The sequence below is a fragment of the Babylonia areolata genome, chromosome 4 (assembly GCF_041734735.1).
Source record: "Babylonia areolata isolate BAREFJ2019XMU chromosome 4, ASM4173473v1, whole genome shotgun sequence".
NCBI lineage: Eukaryota > Metazoa > Mollusca > Gastropoda > Neogastropoda > Buccinidae > Babylonia > Babylonia areolata.
This window is the reverse complement of record NC_134879.1, coordinates 7,928,376-7,943,230: the sequence shown is the minus strand read 5'-3', so window position 1 is coordinate 7,943,230 and position 14,855 is coordinate 7,928,376. Positions and strand designations below refer to the sequence as shown.

General features: G+C 39.9%; 2 protein-coding genes across 2 annotated transcripts in view; one reads left to right on the top strand and one right to left on the bottom strand.

Moving 5' to 3' along the window:
• Nucleotides 1-12,756, top strand: part of LOC143280818 (dynein axonemal assembly factor 10-like) — a 43,210-nt gene extending 30,454 nt beyond the window's left edge. Inside the window, exons 7-8 of the mRNA XM_076585517.1 lie at nucleotides 2,427-2,524; nucleotides 5,724-12,756. Of these exons, the coding sequence (XP_076441632.1) occupies nucleotides 2,427-2,524; nucleotides 5,724-5,931 (306 nt within the window). The 3' untranslated portion in view covers nucleotides 5,932-12,756. The remainder of the gene's footprint in view (nucleotides 1-2,426; nucleotides 2,525-5,723) is intronic.
• Nucleotides 12,757-12,894: 138 nt separating this feature from the next.
• LOC143280819 (mediator of RNA polymerase II transcription subunit 6-like) overlaps nucleotides 12,895-14,855 on the bottom strand; it is a 30,726-nt gene continuing 28,765 nt past the window's right edge. The window contains exon 8 of the mRNA XM_076585519.1: nucleotides 12,895-13,049. Within this exon, the coding sequence (XP_076441634.1) occupies nucleotides 12,946-13,049 (104 nt within the window). The 3' untranslated portion in view covers nucleotides 12,895-12,945. The remainder of the gene's footprint in view (nucleotides 13,050-14,855) is intronic.

Genomic DNA, 14,855 nt, shown 5'->3' with positions numbered 1-14,855 from the left:
GGTACACTTTTGTCTACATGTATTGTCACTTCAACGTTTTTGAGGTTGCCTATGCCTTCAGTGATACCAGGATACTTGCTCAGAATGTCTTTCTGGATGAAGTTCACGTCAATTTGCAGGATCCCAAGCTCTTCTGACGTCTGTCGTCCTAGCAACGGCGGTTGAGAGCCCGGAATGACTAAGAACTCAGCTGTGACTGGTTGTTTTCCTGCGACTTGGATTTCTGCTTTCACCATTTTCTTGGCTGTTATCGGTGGTGATCCATAGGGGTATAGTGTACGCTTGCATTCCTCGAATTCGGCACCTCGTTGCTTCAGTTTGGCAGCTGCTGTAGAGTTGAGAATGTTGACCGACGCGCCACTGTCCACGATCATGTTAATGGGTTCATCCTCAATCAGTACTGTTACCTCATTGGGGGTTGGCTCAACTGCGAAGACGTATTCATCCGAGTCCGATGATGGTTGTTGTTCCGAGTATAATGACTGTTGTTGTTGTTCCTCCACAAAGTGAAGTCGACCACGGTTTTTCCTTCCAGCTCGTCCTCTGTTTTGTCGCTGACCTCGTTGGCCTTCAGTTGTTTCTCGTTTTGGTTTGCGGCATTGGGCAGCAAAATGGCCTTTCAAATTGCAATTCCAGCAAGTCACGTTTTGTGAACATCTACACTCAGAAGATTTATGTCCTGCACGTCCGCATCGGCCACACTTGATACTTGAGTGGGTACTCACACTGCTACTAGCGTTACTGTTTGCACCTCTACTACCTCTGTATTTGCTACTGTCAGTGTTTCTGTCAACTCTGCCTCTCCCACTACTTTGTCTGACTGCAAACACGTTTTCTCTTTCACCTGCTATCAACTGGGACTGTTGTTCTGACAGTTCTTTGGAAGCGGCTAAGGACAGACATTTTTCCAGTGTCAAGTCTTTTTCTGCTAGTAGCCTAGTACGGAGTTTGTCAGAAGCACACTTGTCTATCACTTGGTCACGTATGAAGTCGGCTGTGCCATCGCCAAAGTCACAGTCCTTGGCTAGTTGACGAAGTCGGGTAACATACTGTGCTACACTTTCATTGTCACCCTGCTTTGCTTGACGAAACATGTGACGGAGGTACGGGAGATTCTTTGCCGGTTTGAAATAGTTCGTCAGTGCTTCTGCTGCCTGTTCATACTCTGGCGGTTGTGGGTCGAACGTGAAAAATATTTCTTGGGTTTCTGTACCTGCACAGTGAAGCAAAAGTTGTCTCTTCTGTCTTCCGTCAGTGCATCCTGAAGCGTCAGCAAAAAGTTCGAAGCTTCTAAGCCATCTTTCCCAACGCTGAAACACGCTAGCAACATCACCATGTGGGTCGAACGGAGACACGGACGGCACGGAGATGTTTGCAACAGTTCTGACTGCTGCTGCTGCATTTTGTTCGTTTTCTCCCATTGCGCGGTGTTCGGTTACTCACTCGTCGCCAAATGTAGAGTACACATACACTCGAAGTCTCTTTGTTTAGATGTTTTTAGTATTTATTTCAACATAATGGAGTGTCATGCTGTCTGCCCGAATTACGACCGGCTGCTTCCGGTTCATCACGTGACCTCTAATTCTTAGTTAAAGGGAACTAACAATAATGGACATAATTCAATATGAGAACATTACATGTGTGTTTCTCATCTTCTTTTGCTTTGTGCTAGTCTGTGAAGCTGAATTTTATATCCGTGTTGAAATTAACTCTCTGGATGTTTCAGGTGAGTTAAAGATTTTATCATAACATTATTTTGTGATGTTCTGACACATTCCTGTGTATGCTTTGTGTAGAATTTAAGCTGTGCTTTTTTTCACTTCAGGTGTAGTTATTTTCTTGCACAGCTGGTGCAACAGAGGTAAAAAAAAACAAAAAAACCGGTCACACAAACACAACAGTGTGATAGAAGAAAGGTTAGAAATAGAATTTCCATTGATAACATACACCAGTTTTAAATCTGGAAACAGAGGTAAAAAAAAAAAATCTACACTTGAAAAGTGAAAAAAAAAGAAGAAAAAAGGCTCATTGAGCACCTTGCCTGAGGTGAAGATGCACCCAGCTCAGGTATGCAGTAACAGAGTTAAAACAACACTAACGTAATTATTTTTCAAGCAGTCTCTACACAATCAAGGCACTCCATTCCATCATTTGTATTCTATCAATCTACAGCTATTTCTTCCAATGCGTTTGTGTGTATAAGTTTATGTGCGCATGTGTGGACTTTGTATCTGACATGTTACTGTAAAGTACTCCGAGAGGTTTGGAAGCACTTTGTAACTGACATGTTACTGTAAAGTACTCCGAGAGGTTTGGAAGCACTTTGTAACTGACATGTTACTGTAAAGTACTCTTGAGAGGTTTGAAAGCATTCATAAATGCACTATTATTATTATATTTTTATATGTATTATTACTTGTGTGCAGGCTCACAAATCAACAGTGTGGCTGGCCCGACACTTACCTCAAAACAGAGATATCTTCATGACAACTGGCGGTAACGGGTCCCTCAATTTATGGAAATAGTAAGTCATTACATTCTGCCTTCCTGATGCACGTGTAGGAGTATGTCCATTCCTAGAGTCATTCTTTTGAATGCTGATCATAAATACATGTATACACAACAGAAAAAAAACCCTCTTATGTACAGATACATAGTCATAGTTCTTGGTGGAATGCTGATGTATCAAAACAATATGTAAGCAACCTGGTTTAAAGATAAAGTGTATCCCTGCATTGGAGTAATTGCAAGATATTATACATGATAAATGTGGGATGTATGACCAAGACCAAACAGACAGGTCATCTGAGGAGGAATCATCTGGCTGGCTTTGGGTAAATGTATCCTGATATGTCTAGATGTCTATACTTTGGACTTTCATTTTGTATGAGACATGAATTCCAGTCCATACTTATTTGCCAGAGGATCAGTGAGTCTCAACAGGTCATGTATGAGTAATAAAAAACATAATTTTTATCTTCACCAGAATGATTTGCTGAGAAAGATGCAAAGTATATTTGTATGTTGTTGTTTTTTTATGACTGTTTAAAGCAACAACCATTCATGCTAAACTTAGGCCACTCCCTCTTTCTGTCTTTCAGCAGATTTCAACTTGTTTGAAAAGCATTCATGATTTAGCTGTCTCAAGTAAAATGTCACTGAACAGGTCTGCATTTTCACCCGTAGTGTCCTTGGATAATGCATCATTTTCCCTGTCAATTCGTAATCGTAAGTTTTGTAATTTTTCTGTGTCAGATTTCTAGTAGTTATTGATTGTCTTTTTAAATGAAGTTTTTTTTCTGAAAGTGATGGTTTTTTTAATAGAAACACAAGGACTACCGTGCTGCAGATGGGTGATAAGACATCAACAGATTGAATGATTTGTGGACTTCAGGTTATGATAAAATTTCAGCCTGTATTGGTGGTTTAAGTTACCTGTGTAGGTTGATTAGTCAGTTGTTGCAGGTCATATAGGTTTAACTCACTCTGGACGAATAATTTTCTCCCTTGCTTTCCCCTGCAGACGACGTATTTGTTAGGGTTAGGAAAAAAATCACAAAAAATACAAAACACAAAGTAACTGAATGAAATTCCCTGTACTTGACCCACTGACCCCTCTCCTTACATCGTGTGTACTCCCACCCCCCTCCCTCTCTTCACAGCCCTCAGAAGCTGAGTCACTGTCAGTACCTTCTTGCTGGTAGCTTTCTTCATTGCAGATACTTTATTCAACGTCTTCATCTTTTCGATATGTAAACTAATTAGCTTGTCATGTTGGGTACCAAGGTCAACTGCTCGCCAGCAAATGTATAGTTACAGAACCTCACGAAGAAACTTTCCATTTTACCCTTGACACGTTCACAATGCCCGGTGTAGCTGCGATTTTTATACTACCCCATGAGGGAAATGTGGAAAAAATTTTAATTGTCGTAACTGCTGTAGCTTTCCGTCGACCGGAACAAACGCTACCTTACGTTAGGAACATTGTTGCGTTCCATAGTCTGGAGTGAGTTAAAATGTCAATGAAGTGTCTGTTGACAAAGTCAGTATTAACTCTTTAATTCCTGCAGCACAGTTTTCCGGTTTACAGGAATTTTACCCTTCATTCCTGGAGGCCGGAAATCCGTGCAGCAAAGAATTCCCCCTTTCTGCAGCCCGGAAAATCGGTTCTGAAGTGCTTTGAATTACACGCGAGTCGCGTTATCAGTGCGCATCATCTATCCTTGACCGGGTCACTAGTGGGGCAGTGTTTATGTGTGGAATGGATGCCAGACACCCCCCTCCTGCTCCCTAGGCCGTGGGAAAGTGCTGTGTAGACACACGGACACAGAAAAATGGAATGTGTAGAAAGTTCAGATTCTGACCAGTTTTCTGATAAGTTTTACAACGCTCTATCAGATAATGATTTCGATCTGTTTCAAATGAATGACAAGGAGAGAGTGCAGTTAGCTGCTGCTGAAGAAGCACAGATAGCAGGTGATGAAAATTTCAAAAAGTGCAAGTGTGAAAATTGTGGTGTATATTTATGCAGTAACTAGCGTGACTGCTCCAAGGTATATCACACACGTCATCTTTGTGTGGCATATTACATGACTATGACACGGACATGCATATTTAGAGAAAATATTGTTTCCGAATAGTTTTTGTTCAAAAATTGTGTAGATAGTGATCTGATTCTGGCTCAGTGACTGTTTGTGTAGTGAAAGGCATATGTTTCTTTGAGTCAAAGTTCAAATCATTCATGTGATATGGACAATAGCAGTGACAGATGTGACAGTTTTTCATCGATATGACTAGCAGTGTGGCACAGATATTTATGAGGCACTACTCAGTGAGTACCTGCATGATGTGCATACTCTGCAAGCAAAACACTGTCCTGCATGTGGTACATACTCGTATGCATTCTGTTTGACTCCAGACTCACCTGTTTTACACCCGAGTGTCACCAGAGGTGTCGCCATATAGTGTCAACAGGGTCACAGACAACTTCTCACATCAATTCTGTACACAACAGTGTGTGACCATCTTGGTGTACTGTAATAAGCAGCGTTGCCATAAGCCTCCAAAATAAGTGCCCTGCTTCATGCTTTCTTTCTCTTCTCTAAATCCAGGAATGAAGGGAATACATGTATGGTAGGAATCTCGGAAAAGGGATAGTAATAGTTCATAGAAAAATAGGAACGAAAGAGTTAAGATCTCCATACAAAAACAATTTAATTGATATACTATTAGCTTTGTTAATACCCTCTAATTAGCTGCCAATAATTTACTGGTGAACTAGAAGGAGAGTAAATAGACCCAAGAAATAAAGCGGTCTGGTCATGTTTTGTTTCTGTCCACACAACTTCTAAACAGGAACTAATCAGTTTTGGTGTGCTTTACAGTAAAAAGAATGTTTTAACAAAAATTGACACTCCACTGTGAGGGTCATCTGGTTGGTCATGTCTGAAAGCTGGGTGAAAATTTGTCATGGTATGTTGTTACACACATTATCCGAAAGCCAGGTTTTAGAAACTGTAATAACATCATAATTCCACTTCAAAAACATCATTCTTATTTCTCAGACTTTGAACAATGATTTTTTTTCCACTTAGGTAAAAAACCTGATTTTTTCCCACGGCACACATAATCACGAAACTGTTAAAATGTTCAGCAGACATGGGATTACAGCCATTATATTGTGTTGGATAACTGTTTAAAACTATTATGTTGTGTTGGGGCAGCTCCTACCCATCCAGTCGAGTACAAAAAGACAGCGAGGGCAGAGAGATGGGGGTGGCAGGCACGGTGGACCTCCAGCAGAATGTGACCCTGTCAACCCAGCCAATCAGCAGCTTTGACTGGTCACCTGACAAGGAGGGTCTGGCGGTCAGCACTTCCTTCGACCAGCAGCTGCGCATCATCATCGTCACCAAGTTGAAAATGATCTGATTCCAGTCAGCAAAAACATGGCATATAACCATGCATGACAACCACCCCTCATACCTATGACTTTCAGAGATATGTGCAGTTTCAGTTTCATGGAGGCATCAAAGCATGAGGACTGATCCATATACACATCAACTGTGAAAAAACAGGAGCAACTGCCTGACCTCCATGCACAGGAGATGTATAATGATGGATCATCATAAAGGTTATGTGATTCCCACACATGGCCAGTTTTTGGTGGGGGTGGGGGTGGGATTACAACACACGCGACATTCTTCATCTCCAAAGCATCCTTGCAGAGGTGCTGTTTGACTTTTTGGACAAGGCACAAGTTAATCAGTTTGCTGCTACTGCTGCTGAAATTGTGGCCGGGGGATTGGGGAAGTGCTTTTTTCAGATTCAGTTATGAGACTGGATATCTTGACTGAAATTGTTTCAGAGTTGGAAATTAGTTTACATTTTTAATGAAGACACAGTTTGATTTTGTTTCTTTGTGTGTATGTGTTTTGTGTGTGTGTGTGTGTGTGTAAGACAGGAATGAAGAAAAATGTCTGAAAGAGGTTTTTAAGTGTGCATCTGTCAGTCTAATGGATTTCCGTTAAAATATATTTTTAAACTGAATTATCATTAATCAGTACAAAGTTACTTTAAACCTGTGTTAAAATTCATGAATGACTAAAACATTTTCTTCAATGACTTTAAGAACCATTTTTCAAGTAGATATCCAGGTTAGTTATTTTATTCCTGTAATATCTCCAAATAGTAGACTGCCATATGGTATTGCATTATTCTTCAGCCACAGCAGATTTCTGTGTAAGGAAATTGGGCTGCTCTTCCAGGGGAGATACAAATGAAAAATAAAGATGTTTGAGATGGGACAAAGAACTACAGAAATGCATGTGTTTGTGAAGGACTTTATTTTCATGTGCAGCCATCACTCATGACGCCATCAAAAAAGATGGCAGATACATGCCAACCCCAGAATCCATCAGTATTAAGGCCTCCAAAAATCTGAACAAACTAAAATTATTAGAAACACATCACATTTGCTGGTGGTCATAGAACACCACATACATAGTCAAAGAAGGAAAAAAGTCTGAGGTTGTCACAGCTGCAGACATGCCGTTTCTGTGTTAGGTCTTCCACACGCATCCTCTCCTCGCTGCTTAAAGTCAGTGTAGTTCTTACACATGTTCCTCTTTGTTGCCTTCTTGGTTTGCTAGTTCATTTTGCAGCCTTCCTCAATTCATGGTTCCAATAGAATGCTGGCACATGCACATCTTAGCTGCCACTGCAATCGTCTGAAGAAATCAACCATGTGCTGTTGTTTTTTTCCCTGGAATGGCTATGTATTTTCAAAACGAGGTGACATTTTAGTGTTTAGGAACAAATATAGATAAATCAGGACAAAAGGCATGTCTGGGTGTGGAAAGAATGAGAATTAATTTTGGTATAAGATACTTTTTAATGTGTCAGTCACTGGATTTAAAAACAAACGAGGGTAAACTGTTTATGCTTTATTTAACCTGGGGATGTATCAATCAGTCAAAACCGAACAGTGTTACTCACATGAGAACAAACGAAACAGTAACATGTTTTGAACATATCTGCCTCCAAGCCTTCATCAGCAGTTTCAGTTTCTAAAGGTGATGTCACTGGGTTCCGACAAATCCATATACCTTTATCTCATTTGTTTGGCAGATGCCTGACCAGCGACATAACCCAATGCTCTTAGTCAGGTCTTGAGTGCATGCACGCGTATTTGTGTACCTATCAGAGTGGATTTCTTCTACAGAATTTGGCCAGATACAAAATTCTGCCAGAGGACAACCCTTTTGTTGCTGTGGGTTCTTTTTCAGTGCGTCAAGTGCATGCTGCATATGGGTACTCAGTTTATCATCTTATCTGATTGACTAGACACTAAAATTTTTCCAGTCAAACTTAGAAGAGGGCAAGAGTGGGAATCAAACTCCGACCCTCACGGACACTGTATTGGCACATGAGCATCATAACCCTCTCATTGCCTAGGAAATAAGATTTAAGGGAAACCTGTTTTCAAAAAATTCTCTGCACTTTCTTATTGGAGAGAGACCCATAAAAGTATATATTTTCTGAAAGGTAAATGAATAAAGAATACAAAACACATGTTTACCAATTTTGTATTTTTCCAAAGATATGCAGTTGTATGAAATCAGTGTTGTTGTTTTTAGTCAAACTTTCAACTTTCATTGTGAACATTAGTCTGGACATTGCACAGAAATATATTTTCTTGTCAAATGGACGATAACTGTACTCACAAAATTATACTAGAATAACCACAATAAAAAAAAAAAAGACATATTCACGATTCATTATGACTAAGTGATAAATAAAACATAGATGTGATTGTCCAGTCCTTTCAGTCAAATCGGTTTTCTTGAAAAAAATCATCATGCCCATCAGTAAAGTCAGACCCAAGAACTGTTTCATTTGAAACACATTTTGTATCTGTTCATGCTGATAGTCTGGGGTACTGTTTTTTCTGCCTGCCTGGATTTGCCAGTACCTGTTGAAGTGTCTGCTGTGCATACAAACAGGTTTTCTCAACAACTTTCCGATTGAGATCATCGTCTACAAAAAGAGAGAAAAAAGTCATGTGTTGTGTGGGTCTTTTTTCAGTCCACTGTCGACAACCAGTCAGCAATAACAGGCTGAATGTTTGATCCCCTCAAACACAGTATGGACACACCCTTGGCTTCCACCCCCCTCCTCTTCTTCCTCTCTGACCCGGTACTCTTTGTCCAGTTACCCTCAGTCCCCTCACCCTGTTTCTACCTCTGTGCTTCCCCTGCGTTGGCCCAGTGCCATGAATGTCGCTCCCAGTGTATTGCTGCTATTTCAGTCACATCACTCTGACTCTGACATGTGGTCGGAGTCTGCTCTGTCTGTATAGCGTCACCTCATCAACATTACTGTTTTCTTATGAATCATCCAATAAAAGTTCATCACTGTCTTCGTCAAGTTGACGCTTCAATTTTTTCTGAACATCAGTGAAAGAAAGCAGTTTGGTTGTTTTGGTGCACCTCGATCACTCAGCTTGAGATGCCGCCATTTTGATGAGCATAGGACGAGTGATTCAAAACACAGCCAGTTACCCAACCAAATCATTCAAATAAAGGACTAGCTCGTGATGTTGATGGGGTTTCTAGCTATCAGTAGAATCTAGAAAGATTCCCCAAGCTAAAGCTGTTTAACCAGTGTTTCTGTCAACGAACTGGATACAAACCAGGGAAAAGTCAAACTATTTCAGTGATGAATTATCTTGTCACTGTGGCAGTGAAGCGTACACGCTGCGCTGACAAGTTGTCTCATCATACAGGTAGCCTTGGGCTTAACCATTCTGCCACCTTCCTTCATCAGTTCAGTTCAGTTCAGTTTCTCAAGGAGGCATCACAGCGTTCAGACAAATCCATATAAGCTACACCACATCTGCTAAACAGACCAGCAGCATAACCCAAAGAGCCCAGTCAGGCCTTGAGGAAGAAAAAAAAAGGATAAATAAACAAATAAATGGATGTCATCAAATTAACGAATGAATAAATTAGAATAAATTAGTATTTATAAAAATAGAATAAAATAAAAATAAGTAAATAATTCTAAAAACAGAATAAAATAAAGATAAATAAACAATAGATAAAGAAATAAAATAAAATGTAGAAAAAAGACAATAATAATAAAGAAGCAAATAAATGTAAATAAACACACAGACACATGCACGCCCACACACACACACTCATAAACCTGTACAACAGATATGTAACAAATATGCAGTCTCACAGAAATGAAAGCACAAACAAATGTACACAGGCCCAGCACTGCATATAAAAGCACACAAGTCCCAACACATAAACACTCACATTCCCCATCTTTCAAGTTACCCCTCCCCCACCCACACAGACACATTCCTATGAATCACAGCTTCCATGGCACACACACAGACACATGCCCATACCCCACCCCCCAACCCCCCCCACACACACAAACAAATGCACATTCATATATTGTGTAGCTCCCACAATACCCCCTATACAGACACACACATCCCAATGCCCAATATACACATACACACATACAATCCTACATATCACAGCTTTCACACACACCTCTCCTTAGTGACACATGCACACACACGTTGCCACGAGGGGTGGCATCTAGCGTGTTGCTCAGTCTACTGTATTTCCTTCATCAGCAAGAAACTAGTTGTTAAGAAAATATATATATATTTCTGTTGCATGCTACACCATTTCTAGCTGAGTGGACATTATCTCAAGATTTTTTGTGCCAATATAAAAGTGAATTAAAACATGTACAAATATGAACCAAAGGCAGAAAAGACACTAACGTATTAATGGAGGCACTGTGGCCAAAGTTTTGTGTGATTTGACTCGCTGATGGAATAAAAGTTGATTCACACAAACAGCTGATGGAGGCTGTAGCTCTGATTTGAGAGATTTTCTGCAGTCGCTTTGGAAAGTGTTGTGGGAACCACATCTGCGCTTTTTACCCAGCCATTTTACTGCGAATAGGGTTTTATTGGAAGCATCTCCATCCCCTCATATAACTGTCCACATGATTTGCTGACTGCCATTATTTTAGATATTGTGTATGTTTGTGTAATATAGTGTGTTTATCTAACATGGTTAAAAAAAACCTTAAGGTCCCATAGTTGTTTAACTCAGTACTGCCAGTTTGCTCCCCTGATTTTCCCAACAGACAGCCCATTTGTATGGGTTAGTATAAAGAAATGTTTTTAAAAATATAAAAAAAAAATTTTTTTTAAATCACAAAAAAAACAATGTTTAAGTTTTGAACTGAAGTTTTCCAAACTGATCAGTAACACAATGAATTAGTTGGGGACAGTATGTAAAAAATCCTCTTTCATGCTACCTTCCATTGAGATGATGAAATATCCATAATTTTTGTTTGAAATTTGCCTTCACTGATCAGTTCAATATGGACCCAGGAAAGCACAATGAGTTTGAAACAGTTATAAAACCCCGATTGGGCTCCTTTGTCTGAAACCCTTGTCTGCTTTGTGAATGGGAAGATGCCATTGTTGACACGCACTGTTCATGTGAAGCAGTCACCGCTAAAATTTTTCTCCGGCTTGCAAGCACAACAACAAACTCAGCATTTCTTGGTCGCAGCGGACAGTGGAAAGGTCAATTAAGATACTTTTAGCTTACGACATTAGTATGCAAAGTAGGTGCCACTCCAAAAATTCAATATGTTATAAAGCCTCCTTCGTCTGAAACAGTTGCAAACAGTAGGGCCTCAACTGGGGTCCATCGTCTGAAGTGAGTTAAAGCCAAAAGGGCAGTCTAATTAATTATATCAACTGTATCTGGGGTGTAAGCCCACGATTTCTCGCAATCCCACAATTTCTCTCAGTTTGAGAGAAATCGTGAGGGGTGCCCCCACAATTTCTCTAACTTTGAGAGAAATCATGAGATTGCATCATGGTCGTTCCCCTCTCACGTTTTCTCTAATTTTCTCATGGGGGGCGCCCCTATGATTTCTCGCAATGTGTGAGAAATCGTGGATAGTCCCCTTTATTTTTTTTCAAAAATATTTCCTTTGTCATCGGAGTTTGTTTCTTGTCTTTTCCCAATGCAAATCTAAGAGAAAAATGACCAAGAAAAAAAGAAACGAGAAATGGGAGAAACGACAAAGACAATTATGATAATGACAGTGGCGTTAGCAAAGACATCAACAATAGATGGTGAAGGTGATGGCACAGTACTGGTTTAAAAAAGTGTGAATATGTGTATGTCAGTGAGTGAGTGGTTGAGTGAGTATGCGTGTGCCTGTGTGTGTGTGTGCGTGTGTGTGTGTGTGTGCTCGTATGTGTTTACTTGGCTGGTTGATTTGGTCTTCTTTCACTCTGTTTTTAAAACATTTTCATGTTCAAAGTGTCTTCTATGAAACTGAGGATCTTTTTCATGTTCAAAGTGTCTTCTATGAAACTGAGAATCTATTTTTAGTGCCATCTTGCTGACACAAACAGATAAACAAATGAGCAAGCATGAAATGAAGAACATTCTAAATAAATGTGACAGAAAAGGTTGCATCACAACAAACATCAAAACTATTCAGTCCAGTTTTCACGTGCCCTACATGAGGGTAAAGCATTGTGAAACACATTTTTTGCTATCACATTTATGGAGAAAGTTGAATCATTTTGATGTTATTCCCAACATCCAGGAAAGATTTGGTTCAAGTCATGTTATATTATATTTCTGTTTGAGTTATACACATTGCCTGAAGTTTGTTGTTTGCCATTGATTTCTGATGTTAAATGTGAGGTTGATGCATTGCAGTGATCCATCTGATGTGAAATACAATCAATAGTTGTTTCAGTCTCATTACTGTTCATGTCTTTGCTAATGCCACTGTCATTATCATGATCATTGTTATCGTAACCCCCCTTTTTCTCTGTCATTTTTCTCTAAGATATGCATTGGGAAAAGACAAGAAACAAACTCCAATATAAAAAGGAAATATGTTTGATAAAAATAAAGGTAACTTCCCACGATTTCTCATACATTGTGAGGAATCGTGGGGGCGATCCCCATGATTTTTTGCAATTGAGAGAAAACGTGGGAGGGGAGCGACCATGATTTCTCCCAATCCCATGATTTCTCTCTACATGCGAGAGAGTGCGAGAAATCTTGTTTGACATAATGGTCTACAATTCATATGTGCATTCGTTTTCTTCTTCATAGTCTTCAATTCATACATGCTCTCATTTTCTTCTTATAGGTTGTTGTTTCTTCACTTGATGGTGATTTAGGTTAAAACTCTTTCAATTAGCACATGCGCACATACACAATATGGGGTGGAAGAGGGGGCGTGGGGTGGGGTTAAGAGGAAAAAGAAAACCAACAACAATCCCATGCATTCATGTTTGGACACATACACATTCCATCAAGATTCTCTCTCATTTATTTACCTCATGCACACAAACACACACAAACATTATCTTAGTTTGGCTTTTTTCTCTGGAGGTGGCTTCATATTTCCAGAAGATTTGTCCTCTGTCTTTTCCACTTTCTCGACCTTGGGCTCAATTTTGGGTTCTTCTGAAAACACACACACATACATGAAATAAGCTTATAACTTTTCTCAAAAACTACCCATCACAAAACAGTTGTCTGCTTTAACTATGGAGTTTTCTGTTTGTTTCCTTTAAACCTTTCCCATACACAGAGGGTATGAAATCACCAACACGTTTTTTGCTCTGTAACTCGGGTAATTTTGAAACCACTTCCATTAAATTTCATGTTATTGTCCTTAATGTATCATACTACAAATCAATGGAAAATTTGTTTTTTCCCTAAACAAAGAAATAAACAAACAATAAGCGTCCCAGTACGTTGTGGGTGTCAGCACACCCATACTCTCCAAAGAATAAACCTTGCATTCCCATACATCATGGGTGTGGGGCCACCAATACTTAGAAAGAACAAGCCTTGCGCGCCAATTTTGTGGATGTGATGTCACTCGTGCCTTCCTGAAAGACAGAGTGGCATTGGTAAGAAAATCCTTCTTGCCCACTGTTCGCATTTGGTGCCACCAGAATCAGTTCTGTCTGTTGATTCCTTTGTTTGTTGTGCTTTATATTCTGGTTAAGTCTGCAGTTTTACTCTGAAGTTGTAACTCATTTCAGAAACAATATTTATTGCACAAGATAAAAGAACTGATTTATGTACAATGCTGAATGAACTGCATTTCTTGTATGAAAGAGAATCATTGGGAGAACTGATCTGTACCATTTTTTCATTGATCTAAAATATAGTTGATATAGAAATTTTATTCTTATCCCATCCCAATCAGTTCAAAATAAAGAAGACCCAGCTGTATAAAAAAAAATTTTTTTTAAAAAAAGCGGCCAGGAATGCTGAGATTTCAGTCAACAGGAAGGGACTGGTACCAGTGCCAGCATCTGTTGCACTCCTTTCAGTAAACACACTGTGCTCATGTCTGCTATCACATCATGCGATTTGTACTGTATTGTATTGTACTGTATTACTCTTTTTGTCATAACAGATTTCTCTGTGTTAAAAATCGGGCTGCTGTCCCCAGGGAGAGCACATCACTACACTGAGAGCACCCCCCCCCCACCTTTTTTTTTTTTTTTTCCTGCCTGCAGTTTTTTATGTTTTCCTATCAAAGTGGATTTTTCTACAGAATTTTGCCAGGGACAACACTTTTATTGCCATGGGTTCTTTTATGTGCACTAAGTGCATGCTACACACGGGACCTTGATTTATCATCTCATCCAAATGACTAGCGTCCAGACCACCACTGAAGGTCTAGTGGAGGGGAAGAAAATACTGGCGACTCTGCCAGGATTCGAACCAGTGTGCTCAGATTCTTTCGCTTCCTAGGCGGACACGTTACCTCTAGGCCATCACTCCACTCCAAGGGGGGGGGGGGGAAGAAGGGGAAGAGTAGAAAAAACCTCTTACACTTGTGTCAGCACTTGTACAATCCTTTTTGACACCATATGGAATGGATGCGCACGCATCTGTGTGTGTGTGTGTTTGTGAGTGTGTGTGTGTGTGTGTGTCTTGGCGTGAATGAGTGTGTGTGTGGATGTACAGTTGTAAAAGGCCCTGGTGCGATGCAAAGGTGACGCCTCAATGGGGTCTGGGGTGCAAAGCCCCTCTGAAGCTCCCCCCCCCCCCTCCCCAAAAAAGTTTACAAACCCAAATATGCAGTGCAGGAATCACAAATGTTTCAGTGTTCTTTTTAAAAACGTTCACAAACCCAAATAACAATGCAGGAATCACCAATGTTTCATCGTTCTGCAGGAGTCAATATTATCTTTTTTTAAATGGCACTAAACATACAAAAGAAAGAACAGTGTTTCCTATAAGCTAAAA